At 47.8% G+C, this 27238-nt stretch overlaps 1 protein-coding gene across 4 annotated transcripts in view; it reads right to left on the reverse strand.

The window, feature by feature from the left end:
• The window catches only part of NF2 (NF2, moesin-ezrin-radixin like (MERLIN) tumor suppressor), a 65045-nt gene that overhangs the window by 26009 nt on the left and 11798 nt on the right, over window positions 1-27238 (reverse strand). For all 4 annotated transcript variants that reach the window (XM_065903667.1, XM_065903664.1, XM_065903663.1 and 1 more), the window contains exons 2-7: window positions 18330-18455; window positions 16290-16412; window positions 13954-14037; window positions 5283-5351; window positions 4248-4330; window positions 2345-2420 (exon numbers count right to left, since the gene is read on the reverse strand). In XM_065903667.1, the coding sequence (XP_065759739.1) occupies window positions 2345-2420; window positions 4248-4330; window positions 5283-5351; window positions 13954-14037; window positions 16290-16412; window positions 18330-18455 (561 nt within the window). The remainder of the gene's footprint in view (window positions 1-2344; window positions 2421-4247; window positions 4331-5282; window positions 5352-13953; window positions 14038-16289; window positions 16413-18329; window positions 18456-27238) is intronic.

The raw sequence follows: 27238 nt of genomic DNA on the forward strand, positions 1-27238 counted from the left end.
GGGGAGTGTCAGTGGCTAAAACAGCGGTAAGGGAAGTGTTGTTACTAATTACATCGCCGGCTGATCGCAGATGTAGAATAAAAACCTGTAGGGTTAAACACCCCTCATGTTAAAAGAAGAGGTGGTTGTACCACCAGAAAGAAAATTCTAAGAGCTGTGATCAGGTGGCCTTATTTTACTTTAAAACGCAGTTTCAATGTGATAAAGCAAGTGTGCTATAGAAAACTGTTAACTGTGGAATCCAGGCAGTGGGTGTACATAGGTCCTCACTCAAAAGTCTTCCAACTTCCCTGTATGCTGGATATTTTTTATTGTAAGATATTGGGGAGAAAAAATATCAAAATGGATTGAAAGTAAATTACACTCCAATAAAGCTGTTTAAAACTTTAACTGACAGACTGCATGCAGGCTAGGCCTCTAACGGCAGTCCAGCCAGCAGCCAGTGCACCAGAGGGCGATGCCCTGGGCCCTCATGCTGCGGACCAGCACGCACCCCCTCAGGCCCGGCCCTGTGCAATCTGCCCTCAAACAGCGGTGGTGGCCAGCCCCCTGCGTCTGACTCCCTTGCTGACAACAAGGAAAAGGAACCAAGACTCCAGGGCAGGAAAACAGGTCGGCAAGCGAAGGACATGCCCCGACTGTGAGGAGAAGTACCAAGCTAACAGCAGGCGGAGGAGAAAATCTTTTTACTCCATCTAACACCCTGGAGTCAGGTGCAATCACCAAAGCGTGAGGGAGAATCGTGAGCTCGTCTGCAGAGCTCTTAAAACCACTGCATTAACACAAGTGAGGCTTTGTGCTTTCAAAATCTACATTTTGGAAAACAAGGTATTTCATTATGTTTCTCACTTAAATTTTTAAAGAAAAAAAAAAAAAAGGATCCCACCCTCTTGTCTCTTATCACGAGGATTCTAAGACTTCTAGAGAATAAATAGAGAGAGGGGAGGACTGAAGAAGCCCCTTTTAAACTGTTTCAAGCACACAGCTTCCTTAGATGAAGGCGAAATTTCAGGAACCTTAATGCTAAGACACTAGAATACCCCTTACCCTCATCTGTCATGCAATATGAGACACATACACACAAAATAGCATAATGTAGTCAAACTGCTGCTGTAGAATTAGGGCCCCCAAAGAAACTGTTTTTTTTTTTTTTTCTTTTTTAAGAATTATAAAGATCTAGTTTTCTACAATGTAGATGGTGGGGCAAGAGAAGTTGTATGCACAAAACCACAGAAATGTGTCAAATGAGTCTGCCCTGAGAGAAACCAAATGATTAGCAAACACGAATCGATAAAATTTTACAAAACAACCTTCACTATTATCATGGAAAACCTTTTACGCATTTGTACACTATACAAAATGACATGATTTGTCAGTGCGCCTTATTTTATGCAAATAATCCATTAAAGTTATGTATTTAGAAAACAAAGCAGAAAGCCATCCCGAGGGTATTTTAAATGTGTTTCAATTTACCTAAATGTAATACAAAATTTTGGAGAAGGAAATGGCAACCCACTCCAGTATTCTTGCCTGGGAAATTCCATGCACAGAGGAGCCTGGGGTCTCAAAGAGTAGGACATGACTTAGTGATTAAACAACAACAAATACAAAATTTATGGACACCCCCAAAAGGAAAGCAAGCCTGAACTATAATGACTATGGTGGCCCAGTGTGGATGGTTGTTTTTTTTTTTAACTGTCTGCTCATCTACAGTTTGGAACCGGCTATGAAATAGGTCAGCAAATCGCATGAATTCTTGGGAAGGCACTGCATCCAGCAACAGAACCTTGGGAGAAAGATGCTCAGGGTGCTAAAAAGAAAAACAAAAACAACGCTCTGAGGGCTGGACAGGGGGCTGGAAACAAGCGCTTCTCCAGTGTACAAGCCACGGGCTCCCAGAGGACAGCAGAGTATTAATGGTCTGAGTAGAAAACCAATTAGCCTGCCAGGGAGGGTTCCCACCCAAACAAATCAGTAATCTGTAAAAGCGCAGCTTTACTCTCCTCGTGTCCTGAGGGGAGAAAGCATTTACAGGTGTTCCCCGTGGGCCCGGATCTCACAGAGCCAGAAATAATCGAATGTTCCACCAGAGCATTCAGACGGGGTTCTGCCGAAGCAGGACGGGGCCCCCGGAGGCTCCACCGACACTTCATTACCTAGCATCTAATTGAAGGCCCAGAATAGAAACTGAGGCTCTTGGACCCTCTCCCCTGCCTCTTCCCTTGTTGGCCACTGAACCGGCGAAGTGTCTGCCACCCTGGGACCAGGAAGGACCCATTTTAGCAGTCTGCCCCTGATTCCGCCTCCATCTACACCCTGGGAACTCGCAGGGGCTTCCACACACCCGGATTGTGAAGTAGTTCACACCGTACATCTCCAGGTCCTGAGCTATCTTTAAATACTCCATCTCCGCTTCGTCCCTGCAAAAAGAAGGAAAGACTCCGTCACTCGAGGGCGGCGGGCACCAAGCTGAGCCTCGAACCTGCATGAAGATGTGAGCCTGGCAGCTGCCAGCCCAGCTCTGCCCAACCCTGAGTCTATTAACCACACTGAGGTCAGGCAGAACTTCCCATCCCCGTGAAAACAAGAGAACAGATTTATTAGCGTGTCTCTTGGCTTCAATTTCATGCTTTGCCCTTGGTAAACAGTGACACCCGTCTTGAGATGAGCACGTGGTGTATCTGCTCCCTCAAATGGATCTAGATGTTCACAATTTTATTTCAGCTGTTGCTTTATCCAACTGCATGCTTTCTTCACCTAGAAGGTTTTGGTAACGAAGCATCTCTGTCTGCAAACAACCTGAGAGCTTGCCTCCTGATCTGATTCCTTTGGGTGCTGCTGGAGGTTGGGGTGAGAGCGATTCAGGTTGTAAAACCCCAGCCAGGACGCCCACTTCTAAGTTATGAGTCAGACTGAAAGGCAGCTCTTAAAGTAGCGATGACTTGCGAAAAACCCTCAGACAGTATAGTGTTGAAACATCTTAACTCAAGTCTATGACCTTGCCTTCTTCTCTTCTCCAATCTCAAAATGGCCTCAAATGAATTTTAAAAATTCAGCCCCTAGGGGACACTGTGGTGGCAAGCTGAAGCAACTTGAAATCACACATGTATTGTTGATGTACCGTTGTTTGGAAGATTATTTGATGTTATTCGTTAACAACAACTAGGAAACACCTAAAGGCCTGTCAACAGTGGGATGGATGAAGGATGTGTGGTCTATTAATATATTGGAATATTACACAGCAATGAAAAAAAAAGGGGGGGGCCACCGCTGCAGGCCACAGCCCAGATCGCACAATACGACCCTGAGTAAAAGAAGTGAGGCCCGGATAATAGAAACTGATCCCACTTACATAATCTTTAAAACTACAACACTCAGCCATGGAGTTGGATGTGGGAGGGTGGTCACCTCCGGGGAGGAATAAAGGGGCACCTGGTGTCTCCTGTCACCTGGGGTTTTCACTTTGTAAGAATCCACCAAGTTTTATATTTATGACTTGTCCACTTTCTGGTGTACATTTTTTAAGAGTTAAAAAAAAAAGTCATAGGAAGTTGATTTGAAAAACAGAAAAAAAAAAATGTTAAAGGCTAACGAGAAGACGATTAATTCCCAAAGTGATTGGGGAAAAGCTAACGATACTTGAGATACAAAATTTCATGTTTGAGATCACAAAAATTAGATTGGTAACTGTTGGGGATCAGAAGGGGGAGGGAGGTAGGGCCCTTTCACACTCTGCCCACGGGCGTGTAAATGGGTACAGGCTTTTTGCAGGACAATTTGGGAGGCACCTTTCAAGACGCAAAATGCTCACCTCCTTTGACTCAGCAACTCTTTTTTTTTCTGAAGGATCTCGCCTCAGAACGACTCATACAAGTATATAATGACGTAAGACTGTACACTGCAGAACGTTCTGTGAAACTGACAGACCTACAGCTACTCCAAACACCATCAGTCAAGGCCTGGACGCAAAAGCTACAGGGCACGCGCACAGTAGGAATCTTAAAATGAACCTGCATGAGCACTGAAGGTGGCAGGTCTGCGCATCCTGGCAGGCGGGAGTACCCACGCCCCCACGCGCGGGAAGAGGACACACACAGCACTGGAGCCCAGCGTGGCTGCCGGCGCTCCCTTTCTCTTTTGTGTACTCTGGTACTGCCTTTTGTTCAACAAGCACGTCCCAGTTTTGCAGTGCCTTAAAGAAGAAAAGAGGCCCCGGGGAGACGTCCACCAGCGAAGAGCAGCCTCACCTGGCCCGGCCTCGGTGCTCCGCGTACCAGGCTGTGATCCTCTCCTCCCACATTTCCGGAGTCATCTGATACAGATTTATCACCTGGCAGGGAAGAGAGCAAAGCAAAAACCACACGCACCTTTTTGATAGTTATGCATCATTTTTACAAAATAGCAAGGCGTGTGTGTGTGTGTGTGTGTGTGTTTTAGCCACTCCGCTGTGTCCGACTCTGTGTGACCCCATGGACTGTAGAGCTCCAGGCTCCTCTGTCCATGGAATTCTCCAGGCAAGGATACTGGAGTGGATAGCCATTCCCTTCTCCTGAGGATCTTCCCCACTCAGGGATTGAACCTGGGTTTCCCACATCGCAGCCAGATTCTTTACCATCTGGGTCACCAAGGGAGCCCCTAAAACCACATACAAGGGGCCAGTCACAGGCAGAGGTGGGTGAGTAAATGAGCATCGTTTGATCTGAGTCACAGCTCAGAAGGCTGCACCACTTCCCGGGCTGGCAGTGGCCCCTCTCTCCTGGGCTGTGCAGCCCAGAGGCAGGACCTCACTCAGGAGCAGGACCCCCTGGACCCAGAGCTGCTTTTGGCTCTTACAGAAGCCATCAGGGGAGCAGGTCAAATCAGGGGAAAGGGGGAGCAGGCCTTTATCACACATGACAGGTGAGTGGAGCCAGAGAATCAGAAGTGGCTAAAGAAGAGGGCAGGCCTGCTTCTGTGGATAAGCAACAAGACCAAAGACACCAGGGGTTAAAAGCTACAGCGCCCACCCATCCACCTGCGCCCTGCGGCGGCAAACAGCTCACTTCCCCGGGCTGGACTCAGGCTGCTCTGTGCCCCGCCCTGGGAACCAGTGCTGCTGACCCACCGTTAAAGAAAGGACCAACTGCAGGCCAAGCCTGTCCTGACAACCCCAAGGGAATTCCACAAATCTTTACTCAAGACTGATGACAAAACATTTATGAAAACGTTCTCGATACGGCCATCCTGTATTCCTGCAGGTCCTTCGGTTTATGTCTTCTCAAACAGGAACTTTGACCTCTTACCCTTTTTGGAAGCAATTCCTCTTGGGCCAGAAATCCCCGCTTGTGAACAGAGGGGTCGTAGTCGCCGTACTAAAGGAGAAGAGAAAGTGAACGAGGGATTGAGATTCTAGAGACAACTGCGTTTCTGAACAGGTCGACGCAGCCTCCGCCCCTCCCAGCTCTCGGGAAGCAATGCAATTCCGATGACAAGTCAAGATTTCAACCTCACTAGTGTGTTATCCTCGGATGAAGATACAAAGCTGATTATATCTGTGAACAGAGTCGCATAATCCCATACGGGATGGATGGGTAACGTGCTAATAAGAATGTGACATTTGTAGAGAAATGTGGCTACATTTTCTAACTCCTGAAGGAAGTCACTGCTACCAAAACATTAGGTTTTGAAAAGAGACAACAAAACACAACTGTGTGAGATGTGATTAGCATCGGGTGATAAGACTCTTACCTACACACACTTGTAAGTGGCTGGTAATTGGAGCCAAGTGCTAGGTGGGAGCTGGGGACAGTGCTGGCAGTATTTTTAATAGCTTTCATTCAAGGCTCTGGAAAATGCTTTGGAAAAATCTGATGCCGATACTGTCATCCTTACCGTACAGACAAAAAAATAAAAAAATAAAAGGTTAACTGATTTTCCTAAATTTGCAGCGAGAATCACGAGGAGGGCCAGAAGTCGGCCCTGCATTTTCATGTAAACTTCCTGATTTCAAAACAATTATCTCTTTCTTTCCTAGAAAGTTAGCCTGACCAGGAAATAACCAGAAATGAAGGAGTTTTTTAAAAAAGAAACTAACCATAAAATATATAGAACATCAAACCCTGTCTCTTGTCAACTAGCATTCAGTGGTTTTTCTCTTGATCCAAGACAACAAGGCTCAGTACTTTAGTATAATCTTCTATAAACATTTATGCTTTTCACTACCAACACTGGCAAAAAAATAAAAAATAAAAAAGGTCTGGCTGTTGGCTCTATATCCCACCAAATTGGATCAGGACATGGCCCACCCCTCTCATTCCCAAGAACCTCAAGTTTAGATTTCTGGTGTGTTTTTCAACAGACACTCACGGGATTGAAAAGAGATGTTTATCATCAACTGGAAATCATGCCTTCTTCCCATGTCACTCTTCTATAAAAGCCCCAAGGATCAATATCTCTTAGGAATCTCATAATTATCTTGCAAATAGCAGAATTGTACTGCCTTATTTTTTCAGTTTAAAAAGTTGGTCAAACTTCAATACTTAAAATAAGCCAGTTTTGGTAATCCTGTCTATACATTTCTTCATTTAAAAAAACTGGAAGGAAACTAGTCTCTCTGGGTCTCTGAAAGGCCAGGGAGGTTGGAGGACTGTAATAAGTCAGGAATTGTACCAGCTTTAACAGTCCTCCGAGGGGGGGGTCTAGGTAGGAGCCTGGAAATGGAGGAGTGGAGTGGGGGCAGGGGGGAGACTTCTTAAAATTCAATCTCAGCTCCTCAGCAGTGACCTTGGAAATTTTGTGTCCCAGTTTTCTCATCTGTAAAATGAGGATAACAGTACGTATCTTACAGAACTCTCCTGGGGGATCAAATGGAATACCCATAACATTTTTTTCAAACTATGATTAACACACAGCATTCAATACAACCTGATGTCAAAAGATAAAAACTCAGGTCACGCCACCACTCCAAGTCCGCTTCCAAATGGTCAAAGGAGAGTGTTGGTCTTGGAGGGTTCTGAAGGGGCGCTCTGGACTGCCCCGAGGCCTCGAGTGGGGAACCCTCTCTCTAAAGCTCAGTTTCCCCGTCTGGAAAGCACGGGTCAGAATAGTGTCTGCCTCCTGGTGGGGTGTGTGTGTGTACATGCGTGTGTGTATGTGTGTACATGTGTGTACATGCGTGTGTGTACACGCGTGTGTGATAAGAATGCAGAGTCAGGGAAGCACTCTGCACGGCGCCGGGCTCATAATGCTCCAGGTGTCACTGTCGTGCCCTGCATTCTGGTCACTCTTGGCTTCTCTGATTTTTGGAGGGACAGAATGATAAACAAAGCCCTCGCTGCACTTGCAAACCTCTCTGAGTGCTTCTGCAAGCAGATATGCAAAGTGAGAGCTGTAAATTCAGGCTCCAAAGGCTTGTGTGAGTAATGACCCACATTATCATACTGAGCTCCCAGCTACGCACTGATCAAACGTTACATCTGAGCACCGGGGAGGTGGGAGGGACGCTGCTGAAGGAACTTCTCCACTGGACTAATTCCACTTCGGACATTAAAGCCACCTTGAAGTATGGGTCTGCTCTTAAATGTGTTTTTTAAAAAAAAAAACACAAACAAAACAAAAGACGAAGATCCTCAAGTTGTGGCAGCTGGTGAATATAAAGGAGAGTCACACCACCGCACGGATGCAGACGGCTGTTCCCCCGTCTTTCATGTACAGAGGCTCCCTGATAAAACAAGCAGGAGTGAATCTGCTGGGAGGCTATAATGAGGCTTGGGTTTCAGGCCTCTGCATCTGCATGGGCCTCGACCTAATTTTATATTTATAATTTGGTGTTCTTGCATTAAAAGAACCCCCTAAATTATGGAAGCTTCTGGCCCCACAAAACCTGGGTCCACCCCTGATATAAACCAATGGAATTTAAATTCGAGAAGGGAGCTCACCGGCCTGCTGGGAGGAAAAGGAAGAAAGCAGCAGAGATGCTCTAAGCTCTCAAGGGGACATAATGGGATGGCTGGTCGTTTAATGAATTTTAAGGACATGTCAAGAGATGGTGTCAGGTGGGCGTAAATCCCTAAGCGCAGAATAGGTAGCGCACGCAGGGAAGACCCAGGATGCTCGGGGTGATGTTGTCCACGCTTAGGGCAGGGAGAGAGGAATCGGTTCACGCTGAGGCCAAATTAAATTTTAAGAAACCAATTTGCCAGTGAATGATGAGGGAAGTCAAGAGTTTAATGATATGTGGATCTTTGCATCTTAAACTTCTCTCCCAGAAGCTTTTCATTTTCATTAGTTTTACTTTACCACCTCTGGCCACTTGTGAGAAGTTTAGAGGTTTAAGGTAGCCTCCCGGCCCCCCATCCGCGACTTCAGGGTTTAAAAAGAAAATGTCTCTGTTGCTATAAATAGCATGTTTCCATCCCTAATGTATGGTTTAAAGAGAGTCTGAAGGTAGCCACTTTTCACTGGGATAAACTGAGACAGGTTTATTCACAGTAAAAGAAATGAGGAAAAAAGAAAGGAGTCCACATTTTAAAGGACTCTCAGAGTCACTTCTTAAACAGAAACCCATACATTCCTCTGCTTATATATATGAAAAATGAGACCAAACGCTCTGAATAGGATTTCACAAAACACAAAGGTCTAATCAATACATATATAGAATAAGTAGTCAGATCACCACCACACACCTGTCACTAAATTCTAGATGGATTAAAGACTTAAACTTATAAACAGAAATCCATAAACACATCAGGACAAAATATTGAAGAACATGTGTATATTAAGGTTGATGAAATCATTTGAAATCAAAAGCCACTTAAAACATAAAAAGAAAAGGACTGACAAGACTGACATGTAAAAAAAGATAAAAGATTAATATTCATAATATATGGAGCTCCTGTAAATCAACTGCCGTTCACTCGCTCAGTCGTGTCTGACTCGTTGCGACCCCATAAACTGCAGCACACCAGGCTTCCCTGTCCAGCACCAACTCCTGGAGCTTGCTCAAACTCATCTCCATCGACTTGGTGATGCCATCCAACCATCTCATCCTCTGCTGTCCCCTTCTCCTCCTCCCTTCAATCTTTCCCAGCATCAGGGTCTTTTTTAATGAGTCAGTTCTTCGCATCAGGTGGTCAAAGTATTGGAGCTTCAGCATCAGTTCTTCCAATGAATATTCAGGACTGATTTCCTTCAGGATTGACTGATTTGATATCCTTGCAGTTCAAGGGACTCTCACGAGTCTTCTCCAACATCACAGTTCAAAAGCATCAATTCTTTGGCAATTTCATGAGTTTGAAATATTTCCATGTGTGCGCGCGTGCTAAGTTACTTCGGTCATGTCTGACTCTTTGTGACCCTATGGACCATGGCCCACCAGGCTCCCCTGTCCATGGGATTCTCCAGGCAAAAATACTGAAGTTGGTTGCCATGCCCTCCTCCAGGGGATCTTCCTGACCCCAGATCAAACCCTCGGTTTTTAGGTCTCCTGCATTCCCAGGCGGGTTCTTTACCACCAGAGCCACGTTTAATTCTTCTTTTTCTTGGTTACTGGTAAGACTGAGCATCTTTTTGTATTTACAGATTCTTCTCATATTCTATAAACTGCCTGTTATTCATACCCTTGGCTTCCATTTTCCTGCTGTCTTTTTTCTTAGAAACTTATGAGTTCTTTATATTCAAGGATGGATCTGCAATTCTACTTCTAGAGATGCACCTTAAGGGGGAAAAGCTTTAGCACATGCACACAAGGAAGCATATAAAGAGTTTTCCGTAAAACACTACTTACAATAGGGAAATAGCAGAAACTGAACCTGCCTCCTCCTCAGGAGGGTGGGAAAACAAATTAGGTTTATTCATCAATGGCTGCCGCACAGCAGTTAGAATCAATGAACTCTATCCACATGTCCAACATGATACATTTCAAAATCAACACTGAGAGGGAGAAAATACCCATTTGTAAAATGACAAGTCCCTCCAAAAGGGAGATATGCAAAGGACAGCATCACTTGTATCAAGTTTTGCCTTCTGAATATTTTTTTTCCTAGATATTATTTTTTTTTCTGGCTATTTTTTTTTTTTAATTTTACTATTTATTTTGGCTGTGCTGGGTCTTCACTGCTGCCCATAGGCTTTCTCTAGTTGCAGCAAATGGGGGCTACTCTCCAGTTGCACCGCCTGGGCTTCTCCTGTGGTGGCTCCTCTTGTTGAGAAGCACAGGTTCTAGGCGTAAAGGCTTCATCAGTTGTGGCCTGAAGGGCTCGAAAGTGCAGGCTCAGGAACTGCGGCACACCCTTGGCACGCGGGATCCTGCCGGAGCACGGGCTGAGCCCGTGACCCCTGCAGTGGCAGGACTCTTCGCCACGGGGCCCCCAGGGAAGCCCCCTCCCTGGATGTTTAACAGCCAGTCTCCTCCCACCCAGCTGACCACTGCCCAAGGCGTGAACCCCACAGTGCTGTCTGAAGGACCGCTACAGCCTTCTACCAGGTCTCCTTGCTTCCAGACTGGCGTTCCTCCATTCTGCCCTTCACACGGCCACCAAAGGATCTGTCCAAAACACAAACCCTTCCCTGGCTCTGCACCACCCACAGGAGGAAGTTAGGACTCTTTACGATCCTGATCCCAGCAGACCTCTTCCGCCTCAACGCTTCCACTTGCTCGACCTACACTTTACAGATCCCCAACTTCTCAGTCGCCTTCTGGCGCTCTGCCCCTGACGGGCATCAACCCACACTAGGAAACAGGTCTCCTCTCCCTCCCACCAGTCCTTCCTCTCTCCACATACTAGGAATCTGCTGGCCAGCACTGCAAGATTGCGGAATTATATACCACTCCCTCTCCAAGTCATTTTTAATAAGAACACATTTTCAAACTGTCAGTATGAAATCCAACAGGTGGCTTAAGACATTGCAAGATGGCTTGGTATGTCACATGAATAGGCAAAAAAAAAAAAAGAAAAAAAAAACATTTTTAATTGAAATATAACCTAAACTCCAACTATGAAATACGGTTCTTGTTAACTGAACCATATGATTACTATTTGTATTTATGCTTTAAGGGTAATTGTTTCTTTATGCTTTGGAGTGAACTGTGTCTATATCAGCTGAAGAGCTGATACACTGTAATGAATACATTAGTGCGTAATTACATCCCATGTGTTAATGCACTCAAATTCACTTTCCCCACCACACTTCCACAGTTCCCGTCTGTCTCAGAAAGGTTGTGGAAGAGAAGAAATGGAACATAATGGAAGGATCAGGTACAATTTATTGAAAAGTTTGGAGGGGTGTGACCGTATAAATGAACCTGGGATTTAGTGAAAGGGGTGGTACCAGTGTGGTACCCAGAGATCCCTCTCATGGTATGAGCAAAAGCTAAGTGAGGCAATCAGACTCTAGGGTTCTCGTCCCGGCTCCATCCTCTAGCTCCCTTTCCCTTCAAATCCTGTCCATCAGGAAGTGGGCTATAGAGGGACTTCCTTGGTGGACCACTGGTTAAGACTTTGCCTTCCAATGCAGGGGGCACGGGTTTGATCCCTGGTCGGTGAGCTAAGATACCACATGCCTCTTGGGCAATAAAAAAGAAACAAAAACAGAACATAAACAACAGAAGCAGTATTGTAACATATCCAATAAAGACTTTAAAAATGGTACACACATTAAAGAAAAAAAAAAACACCTCAAAAAAATAGCGGGCTATAAATTCCAATTAAAACAGAATTAACATCAAGTATCATGAGACAAATTATTAACCTTTCCTGATCCTTAGCTTCTGGAAAAGACTCCTCTGAGGAATCTCAAGAAATATTCATGTTATAACACTGTGTAAAACAGTAAAACGCTACAGATGTGTAAGATCGGATCAACATTACAACCAGAGGCACGGTATTCATATCAATAGCTGTCCTAGAAACTGGGAGCATGGTCCAATAATCCTTAGCTTCCCAAATGCAGACTCGAAGCCATAGATCACCTTTGTTTGTATGACTGTGACAATTTACACCGGGAAAAACAGCTAGAACGCGCTTCTCCATATGAACCACATATGCTGTCTGTGCATCACTTTCATCTCTAAATTAGGAGGATCCAAATCAGGAGGGCTTTCCTACACTGAAATCTGTTTAAGCAAACATCTGCTGGTTCCCTGAAAAAGTTATTTTTTTTCCCCACAGGTGGCCTTTGAATTTGGGCCCCCTCCACCCCAATTTGTGCAAAGGCAGTGTGGCCTTTGAGAACTGAAGCCCTTCAGAGGGAGGTGGTATCCTTGGGAGCCCGGGCTGCCTCTCGGCTGGGGAGAAGGCGGGCGGGAGAGGAGCTCGGTTCTGGGCCAGGAAGTGCTCGGATTTAATGAAAGTGACAACAACTGCTTCATCACTGTCAGGGCGCTACTGATTGAAAGGACACATTTTTCCCCTGTTATTAATATTCTTAATCAAAGCAGAAAAGGAAGCATATGTTTTAGTTGAATCCAGGCCCATTTTCTGTTTTCTCAATTACTCATCTGTCAGGGCAGCGGGATAGGCAAGGCACAAGATGCAATCCCAAGGCCGCGTGTTCCGCCCCTGAGCTTTACCCAAGGTTGCCCGGACGACCTTGAACAAACCACTGAGGGCAGAGATGCTCGCTTCGTGTCAGTATCCGTGACAGAGTCAACAGCCTCCTCTCGGGCCGGCAAATACCCAGCAAATATTAGACAAGTCATCCAGTGACCCTGATGCTCCTATTGGTGTGACAGACCCTTTTCTCCTCCAAAGAGTGGGCCAGTTTTTTTCCTTCCTGGCTTAGATCTGAAATTATCTTAAGCTCCCCTTAAAAAGTGGGTTAAGAAGTTGAGGGTCTTATTAACTTCTGGAACGTTTTAGGGAAATGGCTTTATGGAGACCTCTAATGAAAAAAGAAAAATGATAACCGAAAAGATTATGCAAAATCACAAAGCTAACGAAAGTGACCCAGTTCTGAGGTCATCTTCCCCTGTTGAGGTGAAACGGGGTAGTGAAGGGACCAAGGGCAAAAGGCATGTAGAGGGGAAATGATGGGGGGGAAGGGATAGTTAGGGAGTTTGGGATGCACATGTACACACTGCTGTATTTTAACTGGATAACCAATAAGGTCCCGGTGTGCACAGCAAGGAACTCTACATGTCAACAGGCAGCCTTGATGGATGGGAGTTTGGGGGAGAATGGACACATGTGTATGTATGCCTGAGTCCCTTTGCATTTCAGGTATTCATCTGAAACTATCACAACATTGTTAATGAGCTATAATCCAAGGTAAGTTAGCAACCAAAAAAAAAAAAAAAGGAGCAAGTGGCATGTGACCAAAGCAGGAAACCTGAGGAGCATGAAGCATCCTGGGTAGACCCGATGGTTCATCTTATAAAGACAGAGCGGACAGGAACACTGCTCCCTGCCCCACCATTCCCAAGCTGCAGCCGATCTCTGTGAAAGACTCAGGCCACCAGACAGCTCAGCTGGGCTCAGCGGGCCTGAGGGCCTGCAGTGCCCACCACAGGCAGAGCCGGCTCGCCCGTCGGGGTGCATCAAACAGAGCATTCTCTAGGGTGTGGTCCCGACACACAGGGCCGCGGGTCCTCAGAAGATGAGTTTGCAGTGAGGACCTGGGCCTTTCTCACCTCAAGGCCACGTCTGGCCAATATTGGAGACGATAAACTCATTTTTCCCGGTTAATGAAAAGAGAGCTTGGCGCAGCGAATATAATTAACCACATGTGCAAACAGGATTACACAGAAAATTCATCAAGCTGTACCCTCATCATTGGTACACACACACACACACTCTCACAAGATGGTACAGAAGTGGGACAGTGAGAGTGGTCCCCAAGCCTGCACATCCCAGAGCATCCCGCTTTCCGGGGAAAGTCTCTCTGAAGCCCAGAAAATCCAGAGAAGTGGATGTCTGGCATGATCCCGTGACATGCATTAACGCTCAGAAAGAATGTCTGTGTCTTCTCTGAGCCTACCTTGGCCTGGACGGCATAAGAAGCCAGGAGCACAGATGCCTCAGGAGGGCAGTAGATCTTTTCATCCAAGATCTGCTTCTTTACCTGCAAGGGGCGACAGGGCAGACGTGACGATGTGCATGCGGAGGGGAGCCTTGACGGCGGCTTGCAGCCGATGCCACAGGGTGTTCTAACGAACCCTGCCACACATGCCTGCTAATGATTTTCTGACAAAGGGTATGATTTTTTTAAATTTTTTTCATGCTGCTGACAGGTTGGGAGTTCAGTCCTGAGAAGTTATTGGTAAGATGGCTAGGCATTAAAAAAAAAAATTCCACATCTTATCTCTTCTGTTCATGATCAAATGCTGAAGAAGAAAACAATCTCTGTGATGGTTAAGACAGAGAACGCCTGGGCTGTGGCAGAGGAGAGCTGTGAACTTGAGGGGGTGTCAGGAACAGGCCAGGACTGCAGCCTTGGCCCCTACTGAGCACACGCACAACCATACCAAATGGAGTCTGCTTTTTGAAGTCTTAACACGAGCCCAAAGTCAGCGAGGCCACTGAGTTATGACTGCAGGAGAAAACCATCGCTTTCAGTATGCCTGCTCTAAGGAAAAAGGAAGCAATAAAAGCTTGATCGATTAAACCTTTAAGTCTACATGAGGTCCAGGAAATATAATTCTTAAGCCATAATGTTGAATTAACATATCTCATGGCATTTAATTTCTTAGCCTGGTGGGGCGGGGGGATGTTCCAGAGAGAGGCAGGAGGGCCTCCTCAAGTGGGGGCAGGCTGAAATAAACACAACAGGAAAGCCAGCTCTCTCCTTCACAGACGTCAACATCGCCAGATTCATAAAAGTAGTAAATTTTGCCTTGCTCAGCCGTGAGAGCGCTCCAGCATTTCAGTGGGAGGGGAAATTGAGCCAAAGTCGAATGGAGAGTAGGCACTGCTTCCAAGAAAGCCATCTCTATAAGGCCGGGACGTTCTGGGGCCCAGAAGGTCATTGTGTGGCTTCATTTAAAGCAGGGCAACTCTCTAACCCTTGGGTTTTTAAGCCACACTACAGAAAAGCTGAGAGGGCTTCCTTTTGACATGAGAATGTTGTAGAGGGAATATATATACAAATGCATGTACATATACACTTTTTTGGGGGGAGGGTAAACTTTGCTATTTTGTTGTTCAGTTGCTAAATCATGTCTGACTCTTTGCGACCCCATGGACTGTAGCCCGCCAGGCTCCTCTGTCCGTGGGATTTCCCAGGTAAGAATACTGGAGTGGGTTGCCATTTCCTTCTCCAGGGGATCTTCCTCCAACCAGGAATCGAACCAGCATCTCCTCCATTGGCAGGCGGATTCTTTACCACTGAGCCCCCTGGGAAGTTCCATAGGAGGCCTAGGTGATAGCCTACATGCTATCACATGTAGGGAAATCACATATCTAATGCCCCTGCAGGGTTTTTTCTGTCACGCTGATCTTCCAGCGTTCAGCACCAACCAAGAGGACTTCCCTGGTGGTCTAGCAGTTAAGACTCCGAGCTTCCACTGCAGGGGGTATGGGTTCGATCCCTGGTTGGGGAACTAAGATGCCAAATACCTTAAGATACAGCAAAAAACAAACAAAAAAACTAACTCTGAAACTGGGGAAGTGCTCTGACCAAGCAGGAGGAACACAAACAAAACTGACAGCGTTCTCACCCTCACTCCAATCCCCTGGCTGCCCCCCCAGAGGGTCAACTCTAGCTGGCTCTGAACCTCTAATTATGGATCTCCTGATTTCTTCATTTCGGTGGAACAATTATGGGATGGCCACCATGCACTCAGTGAGCCTTGCCTTAAAGAGGCTCACAATCTAAAGGGGGAGCAAGTGGAAAATAAGACAACCCTAGACAAAGAGTGGCTTGAAGTCTGATGGATCCCAAGTGTCAGTGGAGTGCTGAAGTCTCACCTTCACGAGAGTGAATTTTGAACTTTTGGAAGAACTACTCTTTGCAAGATTCTGTTCAGGCTTCCGGGGCAACTACCTAGTACTTTTAAGTTAGTGGGGAAGAAAACGGGATCCCTCTCCAAAGAGATGGATCTACTGAGGGAGCTGCTACCGGCATCAGTTCTATTGCCATCACACTTCTGCAGTTTCATCTGACACCAATGCTCATCGCTCAAGCAGAGTTTTGTCCTGAAGCTTGTTTTTTCATTACAGAACCAGAGGGGCTGGCTTTCCAGAAGGAGAAAGAGTTTTTAGGACGTGCAGGCATGTGTGGTTGACATGGAGGGGTCGGTCCAGACTGCGTCTGTGGCCACGCCTCTGGGTGGGGGGTACTTTCAGGATCGGGGGCGTAGCATCGGAAAGGGGTACCTGCAGGAAGAATAAGTGCTGCGTGATCTCCTGAACCAGCTCTTCCTCGGCATTCTCGGGATAAAATTTGGCCAGGAAGTGAAAGGTGACCGGCTCTTCCTTTGAGACGTCATGATCCAGCACCTGTGGGATCACGGAGTTAAAGGAAAGCAAGCCAGGTTGGCCCCTCTCCCTCCCAGGGCCACCATCAAAGAGCCTTCTGCAGGGAGAGTACAAATATTCTTCTCCCTTCTAAATCCGTCGCCACATTCCCCAAGGGTTGTGATTCTACAGTTTGAGGCTTTCACAGAGCCACCTATAACAGGAGGTGATGTTCACTCACATGGCGTCTCTGAACCAAATGAATCGATTCCCCCAAATGGTGAGTGGAGCTAAGAATATTAAGGCACCAATGTTTTCAAGGCCGCAGAGATAGCTAACAACTAGAAATTTATAACCCGAGGGTCTTGGGCACTATCCTTTACAGCAGGCCGAAAGTAAAATTAAATTAAATTAAAATTAAAGTTTTTTAATGTTCTCAACTCGTGACTCTCCCTCTACTGCTTGGTCTTGCTGCCTACCTCCAGCATTGAAATCCACGGTGGGATGAAGCTTAGAGATGACGAACTACATCTCTGCCGAATCATCTCATCATCAACTGAGCAGCAAGAGGTGAAACATGCCCCATCGGGGCAACCCTGTGTTTCAAGGAACCTCTAGAGTGGCCCCCACGAACTACTTGAGCACAGCCAGTAAACCACAGGGCCTTTAATCTTCTAACAATTTCATCCACCCACTGGAAAGCTTGAGCCATCTGCTCTCCAGAATGAATTTCATCTCAGGACATAAACATGCCATGTGACAGGCTACAAGCCTCCATTAACATGTGTCATAATTTATTTCTTTTGAGCAGCAGGCTCCACGGCTCCTGAGGCCCCCAGTCTAATATCCATTTGGCCGACACTCAGGTACGACTGCAAATTTACTTTGCTGAGAGCTATAAAGTGATACCGATGGTTCTGCTGTCTTTGGTGGGTAACCCTCCAGGTACCGGCCCAAATTCCTGGCCTCGGCGCCTGAGAAATTCAAAATAAACCTGATCGGGGACGTTCATGATCGTTGGGAATTTCCACGTGAAATTTATAACCGGCAGCCATCCCAATGTGAAGATCCAGATTTACATACGTAAACACAATTTGAACACTTGGGTTCAGCGTCAAACTGGTGAAAGACAGAAGGCTCGCACTGTTTATCATGCCAAGCAGTAGATAATAAGATGGGGTAAGCACTTGCAGGGCATAATCGGTGGTAAGAATTTGACGCTGACTCACTCTGAGATTTGGGGGTCTTTTAGGAGTTACTGACAAATGCGTATGGCCCTGCTCTCAGCATCTCTGAGGTTAGGTAGGCAGGTAAGGAGGTGACAGTGTCTCTGTGCATGTATAAGAACCCATGCAGAGGGCAGTTCCCCGAGGCAATATCCATTTCTGAGCCACGTTAGAACTGCTGGGAGCCCAGACTCCTCCACCAGGCCTCAGAGGCCCCAGGAAACACGAGAACAAAAGAGACATTCTTCCTTCACCGTGGGGACCAGGGCACTCTTTATTCCTTAGATCACGGTAATGAGTAAATTGAGTTGGGCCATGGTGTTTCTCAAAAAGACTCGAAAAAAATTCCCTAAAGCACATGAGCTCTGAGAAAATCTTTCAAAGACATAAATTGTGGGCGGAAAAAAAAAGATAATACAATGGTAATTTTTATTCACAAAGCCTGACTCCTGGCTCAGTCTACTGAACGGCATAAAGCCTGGAGCAGTCAGCTGACAGCCGATGACAAACGAAGAAGCCAGGAGTGGTGGCAGGTCACTCCTGGGGGATTCTTCGGGCCTGGGGAGCAGGGGGGGGCCTCCCCAGACCCACGTCCCACGTGACCTCCTCTGCGACCCGCCCCTCTCTCTACTGTGCCCCTGTAATGTTCCGTGATGAGCAACAAGCTAGACACACACTCGGGAAGTTCGGAGCCCACGCCAGCCCCGCTAGTGTCGTCGGGGTCCAGGCCCACCTTCTTGTCCATCTTGAGCCAGGCCACCGTGTCCTTGATTGTGTACTGCAGGCCAAAGAACCAGGTTTCGCGAAGCCCCAGGGTCCGGCATACCAAGTCAAACAGGTCCTTCCCCTTCCACTTCATCTGCAAGGGAAGAAATCAACAGGGGAAGCCGGCTGAGCCTGAGTCGCAGTCCGCTCACAGGAAAAACCCTTTCCTCTGCGGTCCCCGGTTCTCAGGTTCTGAAAGGTGGGGACGATGCTGAGATGGCTGATGAGCACAGAATTCCTAAATAATTGTGAAGCTTCCCACACAAAACCATGAGTGGGAAAATACCAATTAGACCTTAATGGCTTAATCGCTGCAAAGCATACACAATACCTCCCTTGGACAGTTCCTTTCAGATCTTAATATCCCCAAAGCTGCTAATTTTGGAAGGCTGGTAAATAGCATCCGCATTTAGGAGAGTCGAGCTTCTCCAGTTAACCCGGGGTGAGCTCCCTGGGACATGCATTTCCTCGAGATTTTACTGTCGATCTTCTTTTTAATCACGACTCTGCCCTTCGATAGAAGGCTAGCTTTTTAAAACGTAAAGACAAGTTTTACTAGATATTTTTAAAAGCAATATAGGGGAGGAAGTTGTAATCAAAGTCACAAATCAAGGGGAAAAGGCACCATCAGAGACCAGCCAGCAAAGTCATGGTCCCCCCCATAACGATGTGTAACGGAGGCCGGAGGGCAGGGGGTCCCAGCTGTAGTCACACAGCAGTTTCACAGGAAACCCAGGGACAAACCGACAGCAGTACACTGCAGTGTGCTGACTCCACAGTGTTCCTTCCAGAAGGACCCGAAGCACTGGCTGCTAAACCCTTTTTCTGTGCTCTTCAATCTCATGGCTGGAAAAGCAGGTTCAATATCATAATAGGGGAAGAAAATGCCCAGCAGCTTACTAAATGTTGCCACCTTGTGGCTCTCCAGTTATATCGCCCAGGATGTTCCCATATTACTCCTCAGTAGCCCCTCGCCCCGACCCCAGCGGCCCCCAAGTATCAGGAGGACACTCGAGTGGACACCCGGGTACACGGATGAGCGTGAGCCACATCATGGAGACCACGGTCACAGACGGTGGATTCAGATACTACGAGGTCACCAAACATCGGAAGAGCAATGCCACCCGACTTCAGAGGGGCGTCTGTTCTCCTCCCCTGATGAGAGAAATCTCCACCCAAGGTCCCGGCACATTCCAGATGTATGATGAAAAAGCACTGGGGAAAATTTTGGGTTCAGAGACTTCTTAAAAAAGAAGGAAAAAAAAACAAAACAAGCAAGACCTCTAAGATTCGATTCGTTTCTGCTAAGACCTGACTCTACAGAGGGCTTTTCAAGCAGGATTTTTCTATTTTTAATGTATGTGAGCGGACAGCGTGTTCCCTACAAAGCACTCAACGGGGAAGCCCATCCTGGTCTGTACCATCAACATCAATAGAGCAAAGGAACAGCCTACGCAGAGGGACACCAAAGGCTGCAGCACACGGACTTTCCTGGTGGTCCAGTGGTTAAGAATCCACCTTGAAATGCAGGGGATGTGGGTTCAAGCCCTGGTCCGGGAACTGAGATCCCACGTGCCACAGAGCAAACGAGCCCGGTCGCCGCAACAAAAGATCCCGCTTTGCCGCAACGATGACCTGATGGAGCCAGATGCATAAACACTCAGCAGATAAGGGATGGAGATGCAGGTTGGCTTTTGTCCTTCACGGGGGCCGTTTCTCCACATGTCCCTCCAGCTCTGCCCCCGTCCCCTCTCTGGGACTTCAGTGGGGCCCCTGTGCCACCCCAGAGGTGGAGGTCTTTACTAGTAATGCTTGTTGGCACATCTGTGTCCCAGCTTGACTGCTGGACAAAGGGCTTTTTAATTCACGGCAGGCTTTTTTAATTCCTACCGGCAGACTTCACCAAAGAAATATTATTTTGGAAAACAAGGAGCTTCAGAACGCCGATGATCCTCTTGTCTCTATTTCAAGCCGGCACATAGTATATAAATTATAAATGACTACTTTGCTACCAGATAATGTAACGCTTAAGAGCAGACATTAACTTGGAGAAGTGAAACACCCAGCGGCCCAGAAGATCAAGGTAAAGGTTCCCCATCTGCCATAACTCACGGCCGCTGCCGGGCAGGCTCTGGCAGGCAGGGGCTGTCTGCTAAAGGGTGTGCGGTGCATCCTAACTCCCGAGAGGATGCCGACTGGATTTCCTGACTTGGGACCTTAAATTCTCAAACACAACCTCCTATCAAGGCAGTTTTCCTGTATTCCTTTCTACCTCTTTGTTTCCGAAATGCAAAACTATCTCTGTTGAAGGCAGAGACAATGTCTTTGTTCCCACGGGGCCTGCAATGAAGTGTGTGTGTGTGTTGGGGGGGGGAAGGGGGGGCATGGTTCTCACAAAAACTCAGAATGCCTGTCTTGGATTTTCAACTTCGACTCTAAGAACTGCAGGATGTCAAATTGGAAACGAGTCTGAGTCATTAATTACCTACTGCAGACCTGTCCCTTTCTTATATAAATAAGGAGACCTTCCTTGGCAGCCTGCTACAGCAGACACGGGCCATTTTCTTAATGGTCTAAGGTAGGCAGACCACCCCCCACCCCCGCCCCCGATCGCCTCTTTTTCTGCTCTGTGGGCTTTCCTTCTGGCTTGCTCTCTACCAGCCCTCCCCAGCCACCTTTTCCAGTAAGTGACTGGGGTCTTAACACTCTTCTCCCACCTTAAAATAAAACCTGTTCTTGCAAGGGTCCGATATTATTCCTGTACAGCTCAAGGTGAATTAAAGTCTCTGCTTCCTCTTATCATTTTTTTTTTTTGGCTACATCACGCAGCTCGCAGGTTCTCAGCTCCTGGACCTGGGATCGAACCTAGGCCATGGCAGCGAAAGCTCAGAATCCTAACCTAACTAGGCCACCAGCGAACCCCTTGTCCTCTCAGCTGATATTTCAGCAGGCATCACAGAGCACATTCTATGTGTCAAACAACATTAGACATGTGAAAATGCTGGAGGCCTGTTCCCCGCCAGAGACTCAAGCAAGGACACTGGGGGGGAAAAGCTTTAAAGAACAGAGGGGAATTAGTTAAAGGAGGAAAGGAGATACGTCTCAGAACAAACAAATGTCCTGATCTCTACAAAGAAATGCAGGTCATCTGGCAGAGGTGAGACAAGACAGCCTGAACTTGGCGGCGTGTGGATGGGACCGGCCAAAGACCCTCAGGCAGACGGATGATGGGATCGGCCCTGTATTCTAGAATGCGCGCTGACAACATGATGGAGAATGGGATGGGGGACATGAGTCTCTCAGTCGTGTCTGACTCTCTTCAGACCCCATAGACTATAGCCCAGCTGGCTCCTCCGTCCATGGGATTCTCCAGGCAAGAATATTGGAGTGGATGGCCATTCCCTTCTGCGGGGGATCTTCCCGACCCAGGGATCAAACCTGGGTTTCCTGCATTGCAGGCAGTCTTTACTGTCTGAGCCAACAGGGAAGCTGAAAGGAGACTGGAATCAAGAAAGCCAGGAGAGAGGACAACTCCCACCCAGCGGAAGGCAAGTGGGAAGGAGAGGAAGGCTGAGAACTGGAGAAGCGTTGAGAGAAACACCTGAATTTCTGGGTTTGACCATCAGGTGGCTCCAGGAAAGGAAGGCTGGAAGATGGGAGAAGCTGGAGCAGCTAATTTTGAGGGAAACAGACGAGTAATTAAGTTCTAGACAAAGTAAAGCTCAACTAAGGTGCCCAAGGAAACCAGGCAGAGGCGTCCTAAATACATCTGATTTTAAGTGTCCGCTCTATTTATAAAATAAAGTGTTCTATTCTTAAGTCATCAGGAGTCTCTCTTGGGTTACAGCTAACCTCCAGCGTGCTGTTACCTACATGAGGTTGCACTTTTCAACATGCCTTCCCCAAAGGCTGGCGGGCGGCCTGCTCAGTCCTCTAATGCGAGTTTCTACTTCTTCACAGACAAGACCCACTGCTCACAGTTGCTCCCGGCGGTTCTCAGGACACCCTGCAGAGGGGAGGTCTGGGGTTGTGATGGGGCGTCCTTGGACTCACCGGCACGTGACCATACCTGCCTCTAGTTCTGCCGCCGGTCGACAGCGGGTGGGCGCCTCGGAACAGGAGCGACACAGGTCATCTCTCCACTCCCCATGGCGCCTGCCGAGTGTGTACACACAAGACATGGCAAACGATGGCTGTGTGACAGAACACACTTGACCACTTAAAAAACCCTTGGCTCCAAAAAAAAGAGGAAAAGCCCTTCACTCTGGACTTCCCTGGTGGTTAAGACTCCACGCTCCTAAGGCAGTGGACGTGGGTTCGATCCCTGATTGGGGAACTAAGATCCCACATGCCCTAAGGCGTGGCCAAAAAAACCTTGAGGCTCAAAAGTGTAAACCAAAATGAACTCCTGTTCATCCACTCCTTCAACAAACATTGAGAGAACACACGTTGTGTCCAAGCACCAGATGAGGTACAGGAGGTTAATGGGGAACAGAAGACAGTCTCCGCTCTCAGAGAACGGGCCCGGAGCGGAGACCTATCAAGAACAGGGGATCATTCCTCTCGCCCCCCACACAGGTCAGGTCCGAGTGTGGCTGTCAGCGCTATGGCACTGGCAGGGACATCGGGGGCAGGAAGGGACCCTCTGCCTGGGAGGGCGGGGAAACTGCATCTGAGCGGGTGGAAAAGGGAAGCCAAGTGAGGACCGGACTTGGGGAAGGAGGAATGAGCAGGGAAGTGTGTGACAGGCAGAGGGAAGAGCGCATGCGAAGGTCTAGAGGCCAAACAGCTTAGACGGTCCTTGCAGGAAATGGCAGTACTGTTGTTCAGCGTGGCTGGGGAACACTTGCGATGCCATACTTTCAACTACCGTCTAAAACCAATTCTTCAGGGACTTCCCCCTTCCATTGCAGAGGGTGTGGGCTTGATCCCTAGTTGGGGAGGTAAGATCCCACATGGCTCAAGGCCAAAAATTGGAACATGATATTGTAACGTAAGTAATATTGTCACCAATTCGATGAAGACTTTAATAAATAAACAAACCAATTCTTTGTCACCTAACCCTGCCTGTCTCGTGAACTACAGAAAGTTATCCGAGGGACTGTTTCCTGCTTTCTCCATGCAATGGAACGTGACTCATACCCATTTTTCATGCACAGGAGAGAAATTAAACCATTACATAAGATGGATGCCTCTGGAGATTCGAGCTTAAGTCTTTCCAGGAACCAGCCTCCAAGGCAGAGAGAAACCATGGTTATCTAACCTCGGTATGAATCTCTTCGCTGCCACCGTGTGACCTTCGGCAAGTTATTGAACTTCCTTGTGCTCTGCAGTGGGGATAATGAACAGAACCTGTCTTAGCAGATTGATCTCAGGATTAAGTGCACTGATACATTTTAAAAGCCTGAGAAGGTGCCGCAATAAATACTCAATAAAAGGGGGTGATTACTCATTCTAACCCCGCCTCTCCTCCCTACGTTCGCAAGTGGCATCGTTTAAAGCCTCCTGGTCGTGTTCCACTCCATGGGTGATGGATGGCGGATCAGGAAGGGCATCATCAATTCTCATCGCGCTAACCACGCCATCACTCACTTGACAAACATTTATTGAGCACCCACTACGTCCTCGTCACTGCGCTCGGCCCTAGGGATGAATGAGGGATCCGGGACAAGACGCTGTCCCTGCTCATGGCTGACGGGGAGGACAGGTGAAGAGAGGAGGAAAGTGCGACCTGGCAAATGCTCACAGAACAGAGGACTGGGGGGACACAGCTCAGGCCTGGGGGTCTGGTGGGGAGAGAGGGGCCTTCCAGGGGAGATGCTGGGTCTGAGTTGGGTCTCCAAAGCCGGGTGGTGGCTGGTCCTCTGATATAGGAACGGGGGGAGCGGGTCGTGCCAGCCGGAGGGAACAGCATGTCTGCGGCTCGGGTCCAAGCTGTTGCAAAGGGAAAGAACGTTCTCTGCGCTTGGTGTCTGAGAGGCAGCGTGGCTGTCCTGTCTGCAGCACTGAACGTTCAGTGCCCTACCGAGTTTGCGGCTGCAGCCCTGTGACGGCTCACGGCCTCCTCGGCCAACTCACGCCCTCCTCAGCCCACCCGGGCCTGGGTCCTTCGGTCACTGTTTCCCAGTCGACAGGCCTCCCCTCAACAAGACCTGCCAGGTCTCTAAGGAGCCACGACCAGTGGGATGAGTTTCTTGTTTATTCATATTTTAATATTTATTTGGCTGCAGCATGCAAACTCTTTTTTTTTCCCCATGCAAACTCTTAATTGTGGCATGTAGGATCTAGTTCTCCGACCAGGGATCAAACCCGGGCCCCCTGCCTTGGGAGTGCGAAGGCTTAGCCACTGGACCAACAGGGAAGTCCCTTATTTTTTTTTTATTAAAACATTTCCTCTTCTGACACCTGCTAGAACATAAGTCATTCAGGCTTTGCACTTACAGGCCCCTTTTTTTTTGGAGGGTTTGCCATTTTTCCCATGCAGACTGATAGAAAGAGAACAGCTCCTTGTGCTGGCGGATGGATTTGCTTGAATCCATCTCTTCCTCCACAAGGGATGGGTCCCAGCGCCTCCCCTCAGCCCAGGGAAGAGGAGGCATGAGCTCACTTGCAGAAAGAGGAGCAGTGGAGGGAGTGAGAAAGGCCGTTTGTGGGAAGGAGCAGGGCTCTGGACTCCAGGGCGTGTGGGCTCCAGCCTCCTCCTTCAGATGCCCGTGGCACGCGGGGCAGTTGGCGGGGCATCAGGGCGCCCGGTGCGAAGTGCTGCGTCCTGGCCGCACTCTCGCATTATTTTAACGGGCTGCGGTGCTATTTCCCAGATCCACCCTGCACCTCCATCAGAGATGGATGTGTATGAACTTTATAAACAGGACTAAGTGCTGTCAGCTTGTTATTTTTGGTAGGGGCTGAATTTATGAGCTTTACCCAGAGTGAAGTGCTTGTCATTTATCAACCTCGAATGGTTTAAGGAAATAGCGCTAAGCATTTACGGCTCCGGGCGGAGGACATAGCGGGAATGCAGTGCTTTTCCTGCTGTTGGAAGTAACTGGCACCAATCACGTATGGGGCTGATGGGGGTCTATTAACTGGGGAAATGTTAGTAAAAATCCACGACCTCTTCTTACAACGGGCCAGGTGTAGACTCACAGTCCTAAAACGACCACTTGCTTTTTGGGCTTTGGCAGACACGGAGTCGTATTTCTCCCACTGCTCTTTAACCCCTTGTGCTTGCTGGAGACAGCCACGCAGGGCGCGTGGAAAGCCAGACACGACACAGGAAGAGGCCACAAACAGAACAGGGCAAACTAGCTTGAAGAAGCAGGACCGAGTTTGACTGCCGTGGGTGAGATGCCTGAGAATCAGAAGACACTTCAGCTTTACAGAAGAGATTCAAGCCTGGAGAAGCTAGCAGAGAGGTTGACACCCCGTTTCATAGATGTCAGGGGACTGGGTTATCAGCCACCCAAAGGAGGCTACTGGACTGGCTGTCTGCTCCACCGAAGACAGAACCAAGGGACCTGGCATTCACTTATCAGGGCTTCTCCTATTTAGCTCACAAGCTGCCCCAGCATTTGCCGTAAAAAGTGTCGAAAGGTCGGATCCTTTACAGACAGAGCAACAGAAGGAACGGCGCCTCCCAGGGCTCAGGACGCGAGCCGCGTGTTTGCCATGGTTTCGGGAACACAGAGCCAGAGGGCTGTGACTGCTCTCAACGCTGATCCCTAACACCTCTGCAGCCACAGCTGCCCTACAAGAACCAATTCAGAGAACAGTTGACAATTTAAGACGTTTCCATACCAGATCCAAACCTAAGTAGGACTAACTTTTATTTGTCTGTTTTGAAAAAAAAAAAAAAACAGATGCCAGGGACTTCCCTGCTGGTCTAGTGGTTAAGATTCTGAGCTCCCAATGCAGAGGGCTTGGGTTCAATCCCTGGTCAGGGAACTAGATCCCACACGCTGCAACCAAGAACTCACATGGAGCAACTAGGACCCAGCATCGCCAAATAAATAAATATTGAAATAAAAAAAAGTCCAACACCTCTGTTGAGCAGATGTACACAGTGTTAAGAGTTATAAAGATGATTTTGCTGCACCGTAGTAAATAATGAGTTCCATTAAAATCTTTTCTGGTTTGCAGACTTCCCTGGTGGTCCAGTGGTTAAGACTCCATGCTCCCAATGCAGGAGGCATAGGTTCAAATCCCTGGTCAGGGAACCAAGACCCACATGCCATACATATGGTCTGGCAAAACAAAACAAAACAAAACAAAACAAAAACACTACCAGGGTTGTGTCTTATGTCTGTGTTCCCTATCATAGTGAGGACACATCACTCCCCCCTTTTTTTGAGATGTCTCAAAAAATACTTTATTTTTAAAGAGATGATTTTGCCCAACTGTAGGCTAATGTGTTTTGAGCAGATCTAAGCTGGGCTTCCCTGGTGGCTCAGTGGTAAAGAATCCACCTGCCAATGCAGGAGACTCAAGAGACCTGGGTTCAGTCCCTGGGTCGGGAAGACTCCCTGGAGGAAGAAATGGCAACCCACACCAGTATTCTTGCCTGGGAAATCCCATGCACAGAGGAGCCTGGCGGGCTACAGTCCATGGGGTCACAGAAGAGTCAGACATGACTTAGTGACTAAACAACAACAAAGCCAGGCTAGGTTAAGCTATGATTCCCTAGGCTGGGTTAATTAAACGCATCCTCAACTATGATGTTTTCCACTTGTTGTTCAGTCACTGCGTCGTGTCTGACTCTTTGCAACCCCATGGACTATAGCATGCCAAATTCCTTTGTCCTCCACTATCTCCCAGAGTTTGCTGAAGTTCATGTCCATTGAGTTAGTGATGCTATCTAACCATCTCATCCTCTGCTGT

The sequence above is a fragment of the Muntiacus reevesi genome, chromosome 13, assembly GCF_963930625.1.
Source record: "Muntiacus reevesi chromosome 13, mMunRee1.1, whole genome shotgun sequence".
Classification (NCBI taxonomy): Eukaryota; Metazoa; Chordata; class Mammalia; order Artiodactyla; family Cervidae; genus Muntiacus; species Muntiacus reevesi.